The 22,654-nt window shown below is 39.6% G+C and overlaps 2 protein-coding genes across 3 annotated transcripts; both read left to right on the plus strand.

The window, feature by feature from the left end:
* The first annotated feature begins 376 nt into the window (after positions 1-376).
* Positions 377-7,314, plus strand: LOC133624313 (GTPase IMAP family member 4-like). Its single transcript, XM_061987798.2, has 3 exons — positions 377-472; positions 623-694; positions 5,938-7,314. The coding sequence occupies exons 1-3, from the start codon at positions 463-465 to the stop codon at positions 6,867-6,869; spliced, it is 1,014 nt and encodes a 337-aa protein (XP_061843782.1). The 5' UTR covers positions 377-462; the 3' UTR covers positions 6,870-7,314.
* LOC133624314 (claudin-4-like) lies at positions 5,954-22,654 on the plus strand. Of its 2 annotated transcripts, none has more exons than XM_061987800.2 (2): positions 5,954-6,088; positions 21,352-22,654. In XM_061987800.2, exon 2 carries the CDS (start codon positions 21,366-21,368, stop codon positions 22,026-22,028), a length of 663 nt encoding a protein of 220 aa, XP_061843784.1. In that variant the 5' UTR covers positions 5,954-6,088; positions 21,352-21,365; the 3' UTR covers positions 22,029-22,654. The 2 variants fall into 2 exon arrangements, with proteins under 2 accessions (XP_061843784.1, XP_061843783.1); XM_061987799.2 differs by lacking the exon at positions 5,954-6,088 and adding an exon at positions 17,676-17,728 and having other exon boundaries at positions 21,250-22,654.

Here is a 22,654-nt window from a genome sequence, read left to right on the forward strand (position 1 = left end):
AAGATCAAAGGAAATAAGACTGGAAAATAGGTACAAAGCCAGAAACAGGCGTATTCCAATCATGCAAATAGTTTTAGTCAGACTGCCTTGATTTTTAAGTAAGAGGAACATCAACAATGTGAATGTGTTGTCTCGAAAAAAAAACTTGCCCGAGCTTCAGTGCAGGTAAAATTCACTAATATTCAGTAAAAAAACTAGAATATTGCCTTTTTTTTTCTCTTGAACATGGCAATCGTGTTATTATTCCAACCCACTCAGTATACCCAGAGCATTGGACTGCAAATGTGGGGATTCTAAGTAAAGACAATACAAGGAAATAGGAAGCACCCTGTGCACGACCTACGCTTCCAGACATTTCTCAGTCAAACAAATGGGAAAGCTGAGGTAAGAAGCTAAATAAATTCTCAATCTAGACCTGGAATAACATACTTGGCTAATCTTCTAAACTGGGAATCTACAGTAATGGCTGAAGGTAAGACAAATATTTGCTCACAAACAAGTTACAAAGAAAGATACATTTATTACCAGAATGGCAAAGAATAACGAATACACATACAGATAGTAATGATGATGTCATGGGTGTTTTCCCTTTCTGTGTCCATGTTATTACCAATCGTTACAGCAATACCTCTGCGAGAAAAGAAGCAGAAAACTCTACCTCGATCTGATGGGTGTGGTCTGAATAACTTTGATGGTAGGTTCATTCATTGTCTCGTTCCTGTCTGACACTATAATTCTACTGAGTCAAGAATAAAAACTATCTTTTTTTTTGTAGTTTAGTTTTTTTGAACATGCATACTGGGATACATTGTCATTGACTTTCTGTTGACACACTTTCTTATGTACCTTAGACCAGGGGTGTCAAACTCATTTTAGATCGGGGGCCACATGGAGCAAAATCTACTCCCAAGTGGTGAAATCACGGCACGATAACTTAAAAATAAAGACAAGTTCAGATTGTTTTCTTTGTTTAAAAATAGAACTAGCACATTCTGAAATTGTACAAATCATGATGTTTTTTTTAATTTTTTTTACAATTACATGTTGCGGTTAATAGCATTCTATGTTTATTCGGTTGTTATTTATATTTTATGATAAATTATGTGATAATGTTCATCAGTCAACTCATTGGTGTTCATTTTCAATCTATCAAGATAAAAAAATAATATCAAAATCAAATAACAGTATTTTAATTATGTAGTTTGATCATTTTCCTCGACTGATGTATTAACATCATGTGGTTTATTTTGTACATATGTAGTATCATCTACAAATATACAAAGAATTGCTATTGCGACATCCAGTGGACACATTTAGAACAGCTGTTTCTTTAATTAAAAAATTTCAGGTTAATTTTTATACTTAGCAAACTCATCCCGAAGGCCGGATAAAACCTGATCCGGTCCCCGGGCATACGTTTGACACCCCTGTCTTAGAGCATTTAGGGATTGCCATTAATACATATACCATAAATTAACACAACATCTAATCTCTGATGTTTTGACCATACTTTACATGAAATGACAAAAAATGATTGTTCTTTGATATTGTTAAGTTATGCATTTCATTAAAACTACATTCACTGACATATAAACCACTTGCCTTAAAAGATATTGGTTGACACTGTTATTTACCAATATCTTCCTGAGAGGATGTGTTTTGCACAACAGGGCTATTTTTTTCTCTCAAAATGTGTAACTCGGACAATAGAAATGTCCACTCCAGAGGATACCGGTCCTCAGAGGCATATTTGTATTGTTGTGGTTGTATTTGGCGATAGTGTAGAACAGGGAGGTACTCCAGAGAGAGGGTTAAGTGAAAACTCAGCTTTTTCCGTTTCAGAACGAAAGTAACTTACTCTGTAAACCTCGCCTGTGGACCCTAGATTTTGAGATCATGATTAGTTGAATATATCCTATCATTATATATAATTTCTAAGAAAATATATCTCTTTAGTCAATTTAAATATATGTACACACACACACACATATATATATATATATATATATATATATATATATATATATATATATATATATATATATATATATATATATATATATATATATATATATATATATATACAGTACAGGCCAAACGATGAGGTGGCGACTTGTCCAGGGTGTACCCCGCCTTCCGCCCGATTGTAGCTGAGATAGGCTCCAGCGCCCCCGCGACCCCAAAGGGAAGAAGCGGTAGAAAATGGATGGATGGATGGATACAGGCCAAATGTTTGGACACACCTCCTTATTCAATGCAATTTCTTTATTTTCATGACTATTTACATTGTAGATTGTCACTGAAGGCATCAAAACTATGAATGAACACATGTGGAGTTATGTACTTAACAAAAACATTTGAAATAACTGAAAACATGTTTTATATACTCGTTACTTCACAATAGCCACCCTTTGCTCTGATTACGGCTTTGCACACTCCTGGCATTCTCTCGATGAGCTTCAAGCACACATGTGAAGGGAAAACCATTTTAGGTGACTACATCTTGAAGCTCATCGAGAGAATGCCAAGAGTGTGCAAAAAAAGTAATCAGAGCAAAGGGTGGCTATTTTGAAGAAAGTAGAATATAAAACATGTTTTCAGTTATTTCACCTTTTTTTGTTCAGTACATAACTCCACATGTGTTCATTCATAGTTTTGATGCCTTCAGTGACAATCTACAATGTAAATAGTCATGAAAATAAAGAAAACACATTGAATGAGAAGGTGTGTCCAAACTTTTGGCCTGTACTGTATATATATATATATATATATACCGGTATACAATATAGCTATATACGTTAGGTCAGAAAAAAACACAGAGGCTATATCATCCCTACAAGCCTGTTTCGCAGGTTTCTCTGACGAGCAGGGAAACCACTGGCTTATACGGCGTCAAATGGGTGCTACAAATTGTGAGTTCAAATATTTGATTTTTTCGAGTATGTTTTTGCAATTATAATTTTGACAGTACCACATAAGATATGTTTTAATTGCTGATGCGCCATTAAAGAACTCGTTTTGTACACTGTTGAGGTGTTCCAATGACCAGTAGTGCGTAAATGTGTTTCTGTATAGTATTTCTCCAGCAATGGTCATGTGGTGACATCAATTATGGTATTTTGAGAGGTAATCTTTGAAGTCGGACATCACTGAAGGCCTAGGTGGGAAACGCACGGCCTATGACAATGTTGACTTCATGGTCGTTCCAGCCCATTAGGACGTTTAAAAGTGTAAAATACGATCCACCTTGAAGACGGACTATTTTATTTTAAAAGTAAACCAGATACATTTTTTTTGTGTTTATGCATGACTTGATCCGCTGTGTTGATGCGAACGGCAAAAATAGAAGCTTTGCGTATATTTAGCGGATGGGTCTGGAAGGCAAAGCTATTGCAGTGCAGTACAAAAGGCTGTGGAAACGGACACCTTGACTTAAATAAAAACGGACAGCAACAATGGCGCCACAGCCGTGACACGTCCTGTGTTAATCAGGGGCTACACGGCAGAAGTGTCGCAAAAGTCATGTGTAAAAACACAGCCAATCAGGTTTGCTGTTTCACCCAAATGTGATTACAGACACACACATTTTACTATTCTGATTCTGATTCTGATTCTGATTCTGATTTTGATTCTGATTCTGATTCTGATTCCATGTTCGAAGTGCTCCCACAGTGGAGTGTTTTAAGTCTCGTCTTAAGACCCACTTTTATTCTTTGGCTTTTAACACTACGTGAGTTGTGTGGTCCTCTGTTGTCCTCTGTGTTTTTAAAATGTTGATTTCTATTTGCTGTTTTAATTGGTTTTACCTTTTAAAATCATTTTTAATCATATTTATTTTATACTGTTTTTTTTATATATATATTGATTTTATATGTATTTATTTTTTGTTTTTATTCAGTCATTGGTGGAGCTCAGGATAATATTAGAATATTATTTTTAATATTGTTGTGCAGCACTTTGGAAACATTTTGTTGTTTAAATGTGCTATATAAATAAAGCGGATTGGATTGGATTTATTTGTCGCCATGGAGGCGAGGATTAGTGATTTAGAAGTAGCTAAAACACTGCCGACTGCGGATGGACTTTAGCCGCTAGCTCGCTAGCCATGTCTTAAAGCACCTCTTCCTGAGGGCATTTCAGTGTTATATCTCCACCTTTATCGTTAGTTTTAAAGTCAAAATGCGTCCATTCTCCCTTTTCTGTCTACACACTGTGTCTGCTTGTAAGTACTCTGTGATTGTGCGCTGCCGAACATGCTCCTCTGCTCGTAAACCCAGCAATGTCATTGTTATGGTTAAGAGGGGAGGTGACGGCAACAGACACCAGAGGAAGGAAATGTTCAATGATTGATTTTATATATAGAAGAAATGTTCAATGATTGATTTTATATATAGTTAATATATATATTATAATAAACAAAACTAATAAACTATAAAATGGTGTGTGTGACAAAATCCAAAAGGGAATGGGTGACAGACTATGTGTAGTATTTAACTGGAGCGTTTTACCGTAAATGTTGGAGGTGCGTGTTGGGAGGAGCGGTGTTGTCCGAGAAGGGCAAGGTAGGCAGAGTTGTCCAGGGGCGGTAGTGGGGTCGAGAGGCAGGAGAGAGTCGTCGTAGTCCGGGGGCAAGCAAGGAGTCGAGAACCATGGAGCGCGAGGAAGACAGGGAAGATCCAGGAGCACACGACACACAACGTGACTCGGGGATGCACACAGGGAACTGCGGGGTGAGGGAGGACACAACAATCAACACAGGTAAAGCACAGAGATCAGGACAGAGAAAGAGCATAAAGCTGGGTATCGGCTTACGGTACAGAAGACTATATTCCGGCGTGGCATGGTAGCTTGTGCAGGCTTTAGAAGGCAGCTCGATCAATAGAGGCAGGTGCGCTGATTGCCGGTGAATGATTGCAGCTGGCGGCTGCTGCAGGGCGGAGGTGCAACAAACAAAACGCAAGGATGAGGGCGCATTGGAATGCGCCCTGGCCGTGACAGTCATGCCCTTTTTAGAGCCGGTATAGTACCGGTATGCCGTACAACCCACCCTGGACATTCAAGCCAGCATTTTTCCCGACTCTGAAAATTCCCGAATTACCCGGAATTACCATGGTTTTTCCCCCATTGAAAATGAATGAGCAATATACAAACTTCTCCATATCCCGCATTTCTCAACTGATCCGAACTGTTCCAACATCCACACACTCCACTCACCCTGGACATTCAAGTATTTCAGTTCCGCTCACGCGCACATGGGGCATTCACACGCAATTCTTAACGGAATTGCAAATTCTAGTTTGTAGTAATATTTAAACAAAGAAACATCCATAGCAGATGACATATCATTAAGGGTTACTGATGAATTGAGCTTGGGCTGCAGAGCTGGCGCTGAGTGCCGGGACGGACAAGCATCACAGTGTCTTGGCTGAATGAGCAGGTATCGGACACCTCGGTCTCCTTGGACGTATCCTTGCTCATCCATGCGGACTGGACACTGGCCGAGAGTTGGCTCTCCTTGTTGCTTTGTTGGGTCTGCTCCTGTCTCTGGCCATGCTCCCCCCACCCCAGCAGACAATGGCGTGGAACACGGCAGAGGTCACCACAGTGTATTAGTTTGGTTGTTGTTGTTGTTTTACTTTTGTGACTGTGTGTAGAAGCGGCTGGTTGCATCAGCTCTGCTCTTATAATGTATTTAATGTCCTTTGATGTTTCCCTCTTACACACATGTTTATGTGTGCTATGGCTATGAGTTTTTTCCCCCTTGCGTTTACCTGTTTCTTACCTTTTTTGTAAGGGGCGCCGGAAGTTGGCAGACCCGTCAGCGATCCTGTTCTGTCTCCCTGTAATGTTTGTCTGCTCTTGAATGGGATTGTGCTGAAAATCTTAATTTCCCCTCGGGGATTAGTAAAGTATTTCTGATTCTGATTGTCTTTACAGCTCTGGATCTGTCTGGCGGTCTGAGGATAGTCCTGGTGGGGAAAACTGGATCAGGAAAGAGCGCAACAGGAAACACCATACTCGGCAGGGCTGCCTTCAGAGAGGATCCGAGCCCTGTGTCGGTGACCAAACACTGCGAGACGCAGAGCGGGTACGTGGACGGGACAGCGGTGCAGGTCATTGACACGCCCGGCCTGTTTGACACGGCCATCACAGAGGAAGAGTTAAAGTCAAGGATAGAGGAATGTGTCAAGATGTCAGTGCCGGGCCCTCACGCCTTCCTCTTAGTGATCAGGCTCGGTGTGAGGTTCACAGAGGAGGAGAGAAATGCTGTGAAGTGGATCCAGAACAACTTTGGCGACGACGCGTCCATGTACACCATCATGCTGTTTACGTGCAAAGACCAGGCCAAAGCTGACAACGCTCTGAAGGAGTGCAAGGAGCTGCGCAGACTCTCCATCACGTTCGGACGCAGATACCACGCCTTCAACAACAACGACGCAGACGACCCGGTCCAGGTCAAAGAGCTGGTCACCATGATCAAGGAGATGATACAAGACAACGGCGGCAAACACTACACCAATGAAATGTACGAGAGAGCGCAGAGCAAGCTGAAAGAGGAGGAGGAGCGGAAGAAGCAAGAGGAGGAGGAGAAGAAGGAGGAGGAGAGAAAAATATGGGACGGAGAGAGAGAGGAGCAGGAGAAGGAGAGGCAAAAGCAGAAGAAGGTTAAAAAAAAGAACGTCTGCGTGGCCTCGGCGGCCGCTGTGGTGCTGGTGTTGGCTGGCGTGGTGATAGCGGTGGGCGCCAACACCACAGTGGCGCTGGCTCTAGGAGCACCTGCACTCGTCCTGGGAGTCTTGTGTGGCCTAGCTGCCTTTTGTTTGTGGAAAGGAGTCCGGTGCAAAGCCAAAACCGATTTTCCTGTTTAGACGGAGGTCTTTGCGAAGAACATGTTGTGACATCTGCAGCATATGCTATACGCGTAGCAAACACACTGTTTGATTTCCTGCGAACCGCAGGAATTAGAGATGTCCGATAATATCGGCCTGCCGATATCATCGGCCGATAAATGCGTTAAAATGTAACATCGGAAATTATCGGTATCGGGTTTTTTTTATTATCGGTATCGTTTTTTTGTTGTTGTTTTTTTTAATTAAATCAACATAAAAAACACAAGATACACTTACAATTAGTGCACCAACCCAAAAAACCTCCCTCCCTCATTCACACAAAAGGGTTGTTTCTTTCTGTTATTAATATTCTGGTTCCTACATTATATATCAATATATATCAATACAGTCTGCAAGGGATACAGTCCGTAAGCACACATGATTGTGCGTGCTGCTGGTCCACTAATAGTACTAACCTTTAACAGTTAATTTTACTCATTTTCATTCATTACTAGTTTCAATGTAACTGTTTTTATATTGTTTTAGTTTCTTTTTTATTCAAGAAAATGTTTTTAATTTATTTATCTTATTTTTTATTTATTTATTTTTTTTAAAGTACCTTATCTTCACCATACCTGGTTGTCCAATTTAGGCATAATAATGTGTTAATTCCACGACTGTATATATCGGTTGATATCGGTATCGGTTGATATCAGTATCGGTAATTAAAGAGTTGCACAATATCGGAATATCGGATATCAGCAAAAGCCATTATCGGACATCCCTAGCAGAAACAACTACCTGTATATGCTGTAACTTCACAATTGTAATTCTATTGCTAATCTCGTTTTGACAGCATACCGCCACCTACTGTACAATGTAGTCTACAGAATGCCTTAAAAGACAAATTAATTTGAATTTACAGTAGTCTGTTGTGATATTACATTACATTTTGATTACAGTATTTTACTGTGGAAAAATGCTATTAAATGCTGTGAAATCCTGGTAATTTTTTTTACAGTGTAAATCAGTGTATTTTGTGGGTTAGGGAATTATGTGATTTTGGAATTAAACCATTTTCTCAGAACTGCAGCACCACATGATGCTGACTTTTAAAACATTTGTATGTTTATTTGAAAACCAATTATACTTGAATTGATATTTCAGTAACAGTGTGACTATTGACTAATGGAACAATACATTACAATAATTTAGTGTGTCAAAACTGATTATTTTAGTCTTGTGAACAAATGCGTGAGCAAATTGTCCAACAGTTTAAGAACAACATTTCTGGACGAGTTATTGCAAGGAATTTAGGGATTTCACCAGCTACGGTCTGTAGTATCATTAAAAGGTTCAGAGAATCTGGAGAAATCACTGCACGTAAGCGATGATATTACGGACCTTCGATCCCTCAGGCAGTACTGCATCAAAAAGCGACATCAGTGTGTAAAGGATATCACCACATGCGCTCAGGAACACTTCAGAAAACCACTGTCAGTAACTACAGTTTGTCGCTACGTCTGTAAGTGCAAGTTAAAACTGTACTATGCAAAGCGAAAGCCATTTATCAACAATAAAGTTCCAACTATATGCTGTGACTTCACAGTTGTAATTCTATTGCTAATTTCTCTCTTGTTTTGACAGCATACCGCCACCTACTGTACAATGTAGTCTACAGAATGCCTTAAAAGACAAATTAATTAGAATTTACAGTAATCTGTTGTGATATTACATTACATTTTGATTACAGTATTTTACTCCGGAAAATTGCTGTTAAATGCTGTGAAATCCTGTTTGTTTGTTTTTACAGTGTAAATCAGTGTATTTTGTGGGTTAGGGAATTATGTGATTTTGGAATTAAACAATTTTCTCAGAACTGCAGCACTACATGATGCTGACTTTTTTCTTTAAAAATGTTTATTTGAAAACCAATTTATACTTGAATTGATATTTCACTAACAGTGTGATTATTAACTAATGGAACAAATTACATTACAATAATTTAGTGTGTCAAAACTGATGATTTTAGTCGTATCCTTTAACGGATATGTCATGTGCTGAGTAATATAATATAATTAGAAACATTACAAAGTCACTTCCCTCAAGGAAATGAGAGACAATGGGAAATGTCTGCAAGCCAACCATGCATTTAAGAAAGGAAACATCCGGAGTGTGCTTCAATGACATCACTGCTCGCTCACACTATCATTTTTGATGGCGTCCTCAAACAAAAAAAGGGTTTATGAATGAAAATGTTAAATTTTACAGCTGGTAAATGTTGAGTCAGAATGTGTGTTGGGAGAGGGACCACTTACAGTAGTTTGTATTGCACAATCTAATGGAATCCAAACAAGCCTGTCAACATTTGCCTTGGAAATTAGGAATTTGGTATTTCCCCCAGAAAAATTTTCTTTATCTACATAACCCAAAACCAGTGAAGTTGGCACGTTGTGTAAATGGTAAATAAAAACAGAATACAATGATTTGCAAATCCTTTTCAACCTATATTCATTTTCATTTCATTTTTATTTATCTCCTTCATTGATGTGCATCTTTGATAGACAATTATACCACAATTATTCAGTTATACATTTACACACCAATGCCTGAGAAGGAGCAGGATGAAGAAAAATCGTACGTAGTCTTAATGATTTATAAACCAACAATTACATCCAAATATAACGAAAACAACAAAAAAAAACACACAAAAAAACACAAGTGCAAAACTTCATGAAGTACAAACCGAACAAAAAAACAAAATAAGTTATATGCACCTCACGGGATGATACAAAACAAATACAAAACTAGGCAAAAAATAAGTAAAATAATAAATATAAAGCAAAATGTAAACACTTATGGCTGTCCATACGATCTTATTGTTCTGTCTTTATATATTTTTTTCAATTGGAATATGTTTTTACAATCTTTTATCTCATTGTAAAGAGAATTCCATAGTTTAACCCCCACCACTGATATGCACATTTGTTTTAAAGTTGTCCTTGAATATTGATGTTTGAAATGACCTTTTCTTCTATGCTCTTCATTCTCAGAATTGATGACAAACATTTTTTGTAAATTTGCTGGTAATGTTTTACTTTTAGCCTTAAACATGACACATAATGTCTGTAACTTTACTAGCTCCTGTAATTTCAATAAACCCAAATTAATAAATAATATGTTAGTGTGTTCTAAGTAATCTGCTTTATGAATAATCCTTATAGCTCTTTTCTGTAGTTGATACAATGCCTTTATGTTACTCTTATATGTGTTCCCCCACACTTCCACACAATAGCTGATATATGGCAATATAAGTGCACAATACAATATACGCATTGCCCTATAATCTAACACAGTGGTTCTCACCCTTTTTTCAGCGATGTACCCCCTGTACATTTTTTTTTTATTCAAGTACCCCCTAATCAGAGCAAAGCATTTTTGGTTGAAAAAAAGAGATAAAGAAGTAAAATACAGCACTATGTCATCAGTTTCTGATTTATTAAATTGTATAACAGTGCAAAATATTGCTCATTTGTAGTGGTCTTTCTTGAACTATTTGGAAAAAAAGATATAAAAATAACTAAAAACTTGTTGAAAAATAAACAAGTGATTCAATTATAAATAAAGATTTCTACACATAGAAGTAATCATCAACTTAAAGTGCCCTCTTGGGGATTGTAATAGAGATTCATCTGGATTCATGAACTTAATTCTAAACATTTCTTCACAAAAAAATAAATCTTTAACATCAATATTTATGGAACATGTCCACAAAAAATCTAGCTGTCAACACTGAATATTGCATTGTTGCATTTCTTTTCACAGTTCTTTTTGACAGACATTTTAGTGACAAACCTGAGCTTGTGCTTCACTGAGTTTCTGAACTTACATTCATATTTTGTTCAAGTATTATTCAATAAATATATTTACAAAGGATTTTTGAATTGTTGCTATTTTTAGAATATTTAAAAAAAATATCTCACGTACCCCTTGGCATACCTTCAAGTACCCCCAGGGGTACGTGTACCCCCATTTGAGAACCGCTGATCCAACACATATTTTACCTTATTTAATATAAAAATACTCTTAGACATCTTTTTCCGTACATGTGCAATATGAGATTTCCATGTCAGGCCGTCATCCAGTATCACTCCTAAAAATCTAAGAAACAATTGAATAGACTGCAAAGACAAGATGCTTAACGTTCAAACTGGAAACTTTGTTTTTTGCAAAAATGTGCTCCTTTGGAATTTGATGCCCGCAACATGTTTAAAAAAAGCTGGCACATGTGGCAAAAAAAGACTGAGAAAGTCCCAGAGCCCAAAAAAAGTCTGCGGGCTGTAGAGCGTTTTCTATTCGGGCTCCAGTACTATGGAATGCCCTCCCGGTAACAGTTAGAGATGCTACCTCAGTAGAAACATTTAAGTCCCATCTCAAAACTCATTTGTATACTCTAGCCTTTGAATAGCCCCCCTTTTCTTAGACCAGTTGATCTGCCGTTTCTTTTCTGTTCTCCTCTGCTCCCCCCTATCCCTTGTGGAAGGGGAGACACACAGATCCGGTGGCCATGGATGGGGTGCTGGCTGTCCGGGGTCGGGACCCGGGGTGGACCGCTCGCCTGTATATCGATTGGGAACATCTCTGCGCTGCTGACTCGTCTCCGCTCGGGATGGTTTCCTGCTGACCCCACTGTGGACTGGACTCTTACTGTTATGCTGGATCCACTATGGACTGGACTCTCACAATATTATGTTAGACCCACTCGACATCCATTGCATTCGGTCTCCCTAGAGGGGGGGGTTACCCACATATGCGGTCCTCTCCAAGGTTTCTCATAGTCATTCACATCGACGTCCCACTGGGGTGAGTTTTTCCCTGCCCTTATGTGGGATATACCGAGGATGTCGTTGTGGCTTGTGCAGCCCTTTGAGACACTTGTGATTTAGGGCTATATAAATAAACATTGATTGATTGATTGATTGAAAGTTGAGGAATGCTTACTAGGTGTAAGACAAACACTTTATCTTCCTGGTTATTGTACCGGTGAGTTTTATGTAGCTTTCTATGGCTCGTATGGTTCCGGTGCCACTTCCTGTTTTCGCAACTTGTGATTGGATACTCACTTGGGACTCCCAAGTGAGTATCTGGTTATGTTAGGCCAGCAGAGAAGGCCTTGCTGGCCCTGACGGCACACCACTGGCCAGACGTCATTCAACACGACAAAACTTTGAAAAGTATGGAGGTCCACAACATACTTGCCAACCTTGAGACCTTCGAATTCGGGAGATGGGGGGGGTTTGAGGTGTGGGGGCGGGGTTGGGGGGGGGGGGGGGGCGGGTTTTGTTGGTAGCGGGGGTGTATATTGTAGTCCGGAAGAGTTAGGGATGCAAGAGATTCTGGGTATTTGTTCTGTTGTGTTCATGTTGTGTTACGGTGCGGATGTGTGAAATGTGTTTGTCATTCTTGTTTGGTGTGGGTTCACAGTGTGGCGCATATTTGTAACAGTGTTAAAGTTGTTTATACAGCCACCCTCAGTGTGACCTGTATGGCTGTTGATCAAGTATTTCTTGCAGTCACTTTCATGTGTTTGCAGAAGCCGCATACAACATGTGACTGTGCCGGCACGCTGTTTGTATGGTGAAAAAGCGGACAAGTCGACAGGTTGTAGAGGACGCTAAAGGCAGTGCCATCCCGGCACGCCCTTAATATTGTTGTCCGGTTAAAAATCGGGAGAATGGTTGCCCCGGGAGATTTTCGGGAGGGGCACTGAAATTCGGTAGTCTCCCGGAAAAATCGGGAGGGTTGGCAAGTATGGTCTCCAACATCTTCGTGTGTGGCTGGGTCAAGGAAATTGATATCAGGACTTTAATTTCATGATTTAACTTTGCGTCTACTGATGTTTGTCGCTGCTGCAAGCGCCGTTTACGAGTAGCGTGTTTTCTCCGTCTTTATCAAAATATAACTATAGATGTCAACATCGTGTATGTGCTGAAAGCTTCATTTAGGATTGCTGCCTTTGGTAAAAGCTCAACTCTTTTAGATTTTGCTCACATTTGCTTTCTTTTATTTAGACTCGCCGAGTTGGTGCTGTTTGAAACAGCCGTGGCAAATATGTGTTGAAGAAACACAAATAATATCAAGAAAATAAATAAATGGGAAATAATAAAAGTTAAAAGTACATCAAACAAACCTTTAACAAAGTGATTACTGCAAATATGTGCATTCTTCGACTCTGCTCCCTTGGACTGGAGTGTGAGCTGCTTTTATCATCATCTTTTTATAAAACCTTTTGCATTACTTCTCGAAAAAGTCTGAAGAATCGTTCATAAAGAATGCTCAGTGGCCTTGTGGTTAGAGTGTCCGTGAGTTCAATCCCTGGCCGAGTCATACCAAAGACTATAAAAATGGGACCCATTACCTCCCTGCTTGGATGGGTATAAATTAGAGATGTCCGATAATATCGGCCTGCAGATATTATCGGCCGATAAATGCGTTAAAATGTAATATCGGAAATTATCGGTATCGTTTTTTTTATTATCGATATTGTTTTTTTTTTTTTTTTTTTTTTTTTTTAATTAAATCAACATAAAAAACACAAAATACACTTACAATTAGTGCACTAACCCAAAAAACCTCCCTCCCCCATTCACACTCATTCACACAAAAGTGTTGTTTCTTTCTGTTATTAATATTCTGGTTCCTACATTATATATCAATATATATCAATACAGTCTGCAAGGGATACAGTCCGTAAGCACACATGATTGTGCGTGCTGCAGGTCCACTAATAGTACTAACCTTTAACAGTTAATTTTACTCATTTTCATTAATTACTAGTTTCTATGTAACTGTTTTTATATTATTCTACTTTCTTTTTTATTCAAGAATTTTTTTTAAATTTATTTATATTATTTGATTTGATTAATTAAAAAAAAAAAGTACCTTATCTTCACCATACCTGGTTGTCCAAATTAGGCATAATAATGTGTTAATTCCACGACTGTATATATCGGTTGATATCGGTATCGGTTGATATCGGTATCGGTAATGAAAGAGTTGGACAATATCGGATTATCGGATATCGGCAAAAAGCCATTATCGGACATCCCTAGTATAAATCTGTCAGGACTTGGACTATGGTGTGGTTTGTTCTCCCGAGGTGCAAATGATTTGGACCAGATATGACGTGCAGGTGAATACATATTTAATTTTAACACTCAAAAAAAAGAATAAACAAAAGGCACGCACAAGGGCGGAAGTACAAAACTTGACTATAAACACAAAACTTGCACAAAGGCAGAAACTATGACCAATGAAACAAAACTTGCAAACTATGGCATGAATAAAGAAAACTTACTTGGACGAGAAAATGGCATGAAAAAGAGCAGCAAGGGTCATAAGGGTGTGTGGAGAGTGTGAAGCAGAGTGACAGGAGTTTGATGTCGCCAGGCTGACTGCCTAGCAACTCCCAGGTTAAATAGTAGTGACATGATTAAAGACAAGTGCGTGAGTCGTGAGGGCAGGTGAAAACTAATGAGTTGCTATGGTGACAAACAAGAGTGCACAATGAGGCCAGACGTGGAACAGGTGAAACTAATGGGCAACCATGGAAACAAGACAAGGGAGTGAAAAGCAGGAACTAAAAAGAGTCCAAAACCAAGCAGAACATAACTTAAACAAAACATGATCACACAGACATGACAAAATCACCAAAATGATTCCCGAGCGCGGCCACTGCTGCTGCTCACTGCTCCCCTCACCTCCCAGGGGGTGGAACAAGGGGATGGGTCAAATGCAGAGAGTAATTTCACCACACTTAAGTGTGTGTTTGACTATCAGTGGCACGTTAACTTTTAACTTTATTCTTTTCGCAATTTGAACGGTTCATACTGCTGAAAACAACACACGCATAGGGTATTTTTCTTTAAGAAAGGCTAAATGGCACCTTGTACCCATTGAGAGGAGACGCTGGCTTAACCACCACGCACATTTAATGAGCGGGACGTGAGCCGGACATGAAGTCAGTAAAATCCAAGCAATAGACGGCTAACAATGCAGCTAATGCAATTACTCTATCCTGCCCATGAAGTACTCTAAAACATCCAAAACCCGTCATCAACACTCCATTTACATGCTGTTACCTGCTTTTTGACCAAGTATAAGAAAAATTGTTATTGTAAGAGCTAACACCGAGGAACTACTTTTGGTAACACGGCGCCTTGATCACGGAGGTAACGTACAGAGGTGGGCAGAGTAGCCAGAAGTTGTACTCAAGTAAGAGTACTGTTACTTTAGAGATTCATTACTCAAGTAAAAGTAAGGAGTAGTCACCCAAATATTTACTTGAGTAAAAGTAAAAAGTACTGAGTAACTGATGAGTAACATACACACACATATCATATATATATACATACGTTGATATATACAGTATATAATTTATATGCATTTATTTTGCCGTTTTTGTTTACATGTTAATGGTGTTTTAATGAATATACATGCATGTTTAACATATAGATTCCTTTCTTTCATGAAGACAAGAATATAAATTGCCCTGCGATGAGGTGGCGACTTGTCCAGGGTGTACCCCGCCTTCCGCCCGATTGTAGCTGAGATAGGCTCCAGCGCCCCCGCGACCCCAAAGGGAATAAAGCGGTAGAAAATGGGTGGATGAAAGAATATAAATTGGTATGATTGTGATGACTTGCATTGATTGGAATCAGACAGTAGTGCTGATAACGTCCACGTTTTCAAATGGAGGAGAAAAAAAGTTCCTCCTCTCTGTCTACTCTAGTACCACATGAAAGTGGTTGGTTTTTGGCATCTTATTTGTCCAGCTTCCATATTCGTTTTTATACACTTTACAAGAAATACATTGGCGGCAAACTCCGTAGCTTGCTAGCTTGTTTGCGCTGGCTTTCGGAGACTCTTATTTTGTAAGCGCAGGCGCGATGGAGCGGCACTTTTATTGTGAAGACAGGAACTGTGCAGTCAGGCTTTTGACGGGATGTACGGTTGAAATAAAAAAAGGGTCTTTTTTCCTTCACACTTTTGATTGATTGATTGGAACTTGTATTAGTAGATTGCACAGTACAGTACATATTCCGTACAATTGACCACTAAATGGTAACACCCCAATAAGTTTATCAACTTGTTTAGTCGGGTCATGTGACCGCCTGGCTCTGTTTGATTGGTCCAACGTCACCAGTGACTGCATCTGATTGGTGGAACGGAGTGAAACGTCACCAGTGACTGTATTTGGTGAAACGCAGGCACTTTGAAGGTCTGTCTGACAGACCAAAACAAACCAAGCGTGCATTAACAGATGGATAAAAATCAGTAGCGAGTAGCGAGCTGAATGTAGATAAAAGTAGCGGAGAAAAAGTAGCGTTTCTTCTCTATATATATACTCAAGTAAAAGTAAAAGTATGTTCCATTAAAACCAGTCTTAGAAGTACAATTTATCCCAAAAGTTACTCAAGTAGATGTAACGGAGTAAATGTAGCGCGTTACTACCCACCTCTGGTATCGTAGCAACTGCAGCTATTGACAAACTGCTTCTACTGCATGGCCTCTGAGTTTGTGCGGGATTGTAAATCATGTCTCGCGTTTGCATAATAGAAGGTTGTGGCCATAATTAAAGGCCTCACCTTTTCTCCTCCAAACATTTTGCTGGGTATCGTGGCCAAAAAGCTAAATTTTTGTTTCATCTGACATCACATGGACAAAGATAAGACCTTCTGGAGGAAAGTTCTGTGGTCAGATGAAACAAAAATTGAGCTGTTTGGCCACGATACCCAGCAATATGTTTGGAGGAGAAAAGGTGAGGCCTTTAATCCCAGGAACACCAAACCTACCGTCAAGCATGGTGGTGGTAGTATTATGCTCTCGGCCTGTTTTGCTGCCAATGAAACTGGTGCTTTACAGAGAGTAAATGGGACAATGAAAAATTCCTCAGGACAACCTAAAATCATCAGCCCGGAGGTTGGGTCTTGGGCGCAGTTGGGTGTTCCAACAGGCTGGAATTAAGGTTTTAGAATGGCCTTCCCAAAGTCCTGATTTAAATGTGTGGACAATGCTGAAGAAACAAGTCCATGTCAGAAAACCAACACATTTAGCTGAACTGCACCAATTTTGTCAAGAGGAGTGGTCAAAAATTCAACCAGAAGCTTGTGGATGGCTACCAAAAGTGTCTTATTGCAGTGAAACTTGCCAAGGGACATGTAAGCAAATATTAACATTGCTGTATGTATACTTTTCACCCAGCAGATTTGCTCACATTTTCAGTAGACCCATAACGAATTCATAAAAGAACCAAACTTCATGAATGTTTTTTGTGGCCAACAAGTATGTGCTCCAATCACTCTATCACAAAAAAATAAGAGTTGTAGAAATGATTGGAAACTCAAGACAGCCATGACATTATGTTCTTTACAAGTGTATGTAAACTTTTGACTCCGACTGTAGCTGCCCAACAGCCAGATGATTCCGGGTTTTTAATCTCAAATTGCATGTTTTCCTGTATTTGTCCGTGTTTTCTCGGACGAAAAACATTTGGATCAATTCAAATGTACTGCAGTTCCCATTTATAAAGTATCCATTTACTGCAATCTTTGGCCTCAGTTTAGGATAATCCAAAAGAATTGCCGTATACATTTGGAAAAGCATTATCGTTTTCTTCTGGATCATGCATTGCTTTCAGCGTGTGTAACAAAGTGTCCTTGTGTTGTCATTTGTGGCATAACTATCTGCGTGTGAGTCTTGAGTATGCAGAATGACACGCCGCAGACCTCCTACACACCACTATATGAATGTTGCACAAACAAGCCGGCCAGTCTTAGTAGAAGAAAGCGACTCTCTGAAGAAACACAGAGGCATTTCATGTCCCATCGCCAAAGCTGGTAAGAGTTCTTGATACTGCTTTGATATCCTTGCTACTGAATCATTGGTGATATACCTGCCTGAGAACCAGCGTCCTCCGCAGTGGACGTTTGTTAGTCAATTTCTTATGTCGGCGTTGCACGTTTCGGAGAAAAATAGCTCTGTTTTGGTTCTCAGAAGAATATTAAAACGGTGGTATGGCAGAAATGTCCTTTTTTTCCACCATTTTTGCATGAACACAATGATGTGTTGTGTTGTACTACCAACACTGGTATTTTGAAAAGGGGTGTATCTCCAAACTCTGGACCTGCATACACAAAACTCCTGGAAGGCTCCCGATTCTACCCTAAACCCAGCATCACACACACTTGGTATGTTTACATGCTTTACAAAACTAATTATTGCATGAGTTTGATTGAAACCATCTCTTTAAAACACACTTTTTAAAGATGGCCTTAACATATCTAGAACATATATAGATAAACCCCCTAAAAAATGTGGTTTTATTTGTAAAAAAAAAATTTAAAAAATGGTTTGTATTCACAAAAGCCAACAAATGGCGAGAATATGAGTTTAAATTAAGGAAGTCCGATAATGGCTTTTTGCCGATATCCGATATTGTCCGACTCTTTAATTACCGATACCGATATCAACCGATACCGATATCAACCAATATATACAGTCGTGGAATTAACACATTATTATGCCTAATTTGGACAACCAGGTATGGTGAAGATAAGGTACTTTTAAAAAAAAATCATAAAATAAAATAAGATAAATAAATTAAAAACATTTTCTTGAATAAAAAAGAAAGTAAAACAATAAAAAACAGTTACCGTATTTTTCGGACTATAAGTCGCAGTTTTTTTCATAGTTTGGCCGGGCTCCAGTGCGACTTATATATGTTTTTTTTTTCTTTTTTATTATGCATTTTTGGCAGGTGCGACTTATACTCCGGTGCGACTTATACTCCGAAAAATACGGTACATAGAAACTAGTAATTAATGAACATTAGTAAAATTAACTATTAAAGGGTTAGTACTATTAGTGGACCAGCAGCACGCACAATCATGTGTGCTTACGGACTGTATCCCTTGCAGACTGTATTGATATATATTGATATATAATGTAGGAACCAGAAATATTAATAACAGAAAGAAACAACCCTTTTGTGTGAATGAGTGTGAATGAGTGGGGAGGAAGGTTTTTTGGGTTGGTGCACTAATTGTAAGTGTATCTTGTGTTTTTTATGTTGATTTAATTTAAAAAACAACAACAACAAAAACCAAAAAAAACCCAATACCAATAATAAAAAGCCCGGTACCCATAATTTCCGATATTACATTTTAACGCATTTATTCGGACATCTCTAGTTCAAATAATCATAACCGGTCAACGATCGCTTGAATACGATTGTAAATATGTCAAGTTTCCTTTACTTCAAAATGTAAAGTAGAGATTAGCTGATACATGAAATGAATTATATTTATATAGCGCTTTTCTCCAGAGACTCAAAGCGCTTTACATCGTGAACCCCATTATCCACATCTTTAAGCTACATTTAAACCAGTGTGGGTGGCACTGGGAGCAGGTGGGTAAAGTCTTGCCCAAGGACACAACGGCAGTGACAAAGATGGGAGAAGCGGGGATCGAACCTGGAACCCTCAGGTTGCTGGCACAGCCGCTCTAGCAACCAAGCCACGCCGCCCATCATTATTATTATGATTATATTATTATTATTATGGGAGTTAAGTCTCTCCCCGTCTTTAAAGAAATAGTGACGGCTCTGTTTCTAACTTTACACAAGGGTCCTTGAACGCACCACAGTTATTTGCACTGAGATGCAAAAGTGAAACTTGGACATACTATAAAAGTTAAAGTAAAGTTAAAGTACGACTGATAGTCACACATATACACACATACTAGGCGAAATTAATCTCTGCATTTGACCCATCACCCTTGTTCACCCCTGGGAGTTGAGGGGAGCAGTGAGCAGCAGCGGTGGCCGCGCTCAGGAATCATTTTTGTTGATTTAACTCCCAATTCCAACCCTTGATGCTGAGGGCCAAGCAGAGAGGTAATGGGTCCTATTTTTAAAGTCTTTGGTATGACTCGGCTGGGGCTTTAAACTCACGACCTACCGATCTCAAGGCGGACACTCTAACCACTAGTCCACTCTATGCTGACACCGGTTGATTTATTATATTTTTAACTTTCTTCTATCACCTCATCCTTGTTCCAAAAATGCCGGTGCTGGGTTGAATGCTTAAAGGTGAGCTTTGATGACTTTATGACGTCTTTGTTGAGTGAATTGTTCTAAGTTCGGTAAGCCATAATCGAGGTGGAACGAATAATTTTGTATTTTTGATTGGGGGGGGGGCTCTGAATTAGATTCAAGCAACCTTATTATTGAACTGTCACGGCTATATTTTATCTTAAGGCCTATTATGTCTTTTTTATAATATACATCACATTTTTAAATGATACGACAGGTGGGGGGGTGGGGGGATAGCGGGGGGTGTATATTGTAGCGTCCCGGAAGAGTTAGTGCTGCAAGGGTTTCTGGGTATTTGTTCTGTTGTGTTTATGTTGTGTTACGGTGCGGATGTCCTCCCGAAATGCGTTTGTCATTCTTGTTTGGTGTGGGTTCACAGTGTGGCGCATATTTGTAACAGTGTTAAAGTTGTTTATACGGCCACCCTCAGTGTGACCTGTATGGCTGTTGACCAAGTATGCTTGGCATTCTATTGTGTGTTTGAAAAACTGTAGCTATTATGTGACTGGGCCGGCACACAAAGGCAGTGCCTTTAAGGTTTATTGGCGCTCTGTACCTCTCCCTACGTCCGCGAACACAGCGGTGTTAAAAAAAAAAGTTTACTTTTTGAAACCGATACAGATAATTTTGAAACAGATACCGATAATTTCCGATATTACATTTAAAAGCATTTTTTCGGCCGATAATATCAGACATCCCTATCGGTAACACTTTAGCATGGGGGACATATTCGCCATTAATTAGTTGCTTATCAAAGTAACAAAGACTTAATTTAGGGTTATTTGGACACTAGGGGAACATATAAGGATTAGGGTTAGGGCTATTAATAAGCAATACTTCTGAGGTTATTGAGGGAAGACTCTTAGTTAATGGCTTACTAGTTGTATAATAAGGCCATGCAGAATAAGGCATTAATAAGTACTTAATAATGACTAATTAAGAGCCAATATGTTATTAATTTGCATTTTATTAAGCAACTAATTAATGGTGAATATGTTCCGCATACTAAAGTTAAAGTTAAAGTACCAATGATTGTCACACACACACTAGGTGTGGCAAAATTATTCTCTGCATTTGACCCATCACCCTTGATCACCCCCTGGGAGGTGAGGGGAGCAGTGAGCAGCAGCGGTGGCCGCGCCCGGGAATAATTTTTGGTGAATTAACCCCCAATTCCAACCCTTGATGCTGAGTGCCAAGCATTACCTTATATTCCATTAGATTTCTGAAAGATTGCAAAGTGCACTAAAAATGTCATCTTTGCAGATCACTGACGTGAAAAACAGGACTGATCTGATCACGCCACACTTTGGCTTCACATCTTCTAAGGGCTTTTTTTTCCTGTTTTGGACTTTCCTGGGCGTGCAGCTTCTTCGGCAAACATGGCGTCGACGAGTCTTCAGCTGCTGGGTCTGGTGCTGGCAGTGCTGGGCTGGGTGTGCGGGGCGCTGGTGTGTGCTGCCCCTCTCTGGCGCGTGTCCGCCTTCGTGGGCGGGGAGCTGGTGATCGCCCAGGTGACGTGGGAAGGTCTTTGGATGAACTGCCTGTCCCAGACCACGGGTCAGATCCAGTGTAAGACCTACGACTCAACGCTGGCCCTGCCCACGTCCACCCAAGCCGCCCGCAGCCTCACCGTTCTCTCCCTGATGCTCTGCCTACTGGCCCTCCTACTTGGGGTGATGGGGGCCAAATGCACCCACTGCATGGGCGATGCCAATCAATCCTCCAAGGCTCGGCTGGGCAGACTGGCAGGAGTGCTCTTCATCGTGGCTGCTCTCGCCTTCTTGATACCAATCTCCTGGACCGCTTACGCAATAATTAGGGACTTTTACGATCCGAACGTGGCAGCGCCCTTAAAGAGAGAGCTGGGACCGGCGCTGTATCTCGGCTGGGGGGCCAGCGTGCTGCTCCTGCTAGGGGGCGCTCTCCTGCATGTGGGCTCTTCGGCAGTGGAGGGAGGAAAATTACCGATTATTGGAAGAGCGGCGAAAGACAACCCAGGGGCAGCAGGGGAGGCCAAGACACAAGAAAAATCTTTTGTGTGAGTTTTTTTTTTTTTTTTTAAGAAGATTCAGCAGCAACAAAGAATCATCAAATATTCAGGCCAGGTTGTTTTTTTTCATTCAAAAAAAAAAAAGAAGCTGAGATTCAAAACTCTTCGAAATGTCTTATTTATATTAACTTATTTATTCGTTTTTTTTATGTTTGGAAAATCCGATTGATCAATATGTGATTTCAGTCACTGTAGGTTTAAATTGTGGGAGAGTGTCAAATGCTGTGATGTTTGCTAATCTGTGTAACATACATAGCTCAAATTCCACTCAACCCCCTCGTGTGTGTGTGTGACAGTGGGTGGTGTGTACACATAGGACCACTGTATGTGGTCAACGTGTGTGTGTATTTGCATTGTGTGTGTGTGTGTAAGAGAGAGAAAGACAAAGAATCACCATTGTTTACTTGCGCATCTTTTATCTTTGTATTTGAGTTTTGAAGATGATTTTTAAAAATTATTTTTGATTTTTGTTCATATTTCCTGAAGAATCTTTTTTGTCTACATTATACATTTCTTACTATCATTACTAATAAGATGCAATATCATAACTAACCCTTTTTCTTGTATTTTCCTCAATTTTCATTATTTTCTGGGGTGGGACGTTTAATGAAATGTTTG

This window comes from Nerophis lumbriciformis, linkage group LG27 (genome assembly GCF_033978685.3).
Source record: "Nerophis lumbriciformis linkage group LG27, RoL_Nlum_v2.1, whole genome shotgun sequence".
NCBI classification, from domain to species: Eukaryota; Metazoa; Chordata; class Actinopteri; order Syngnathiformes; family Syngnathidae; genus Nerophis; species Nerophis lumbriciformis.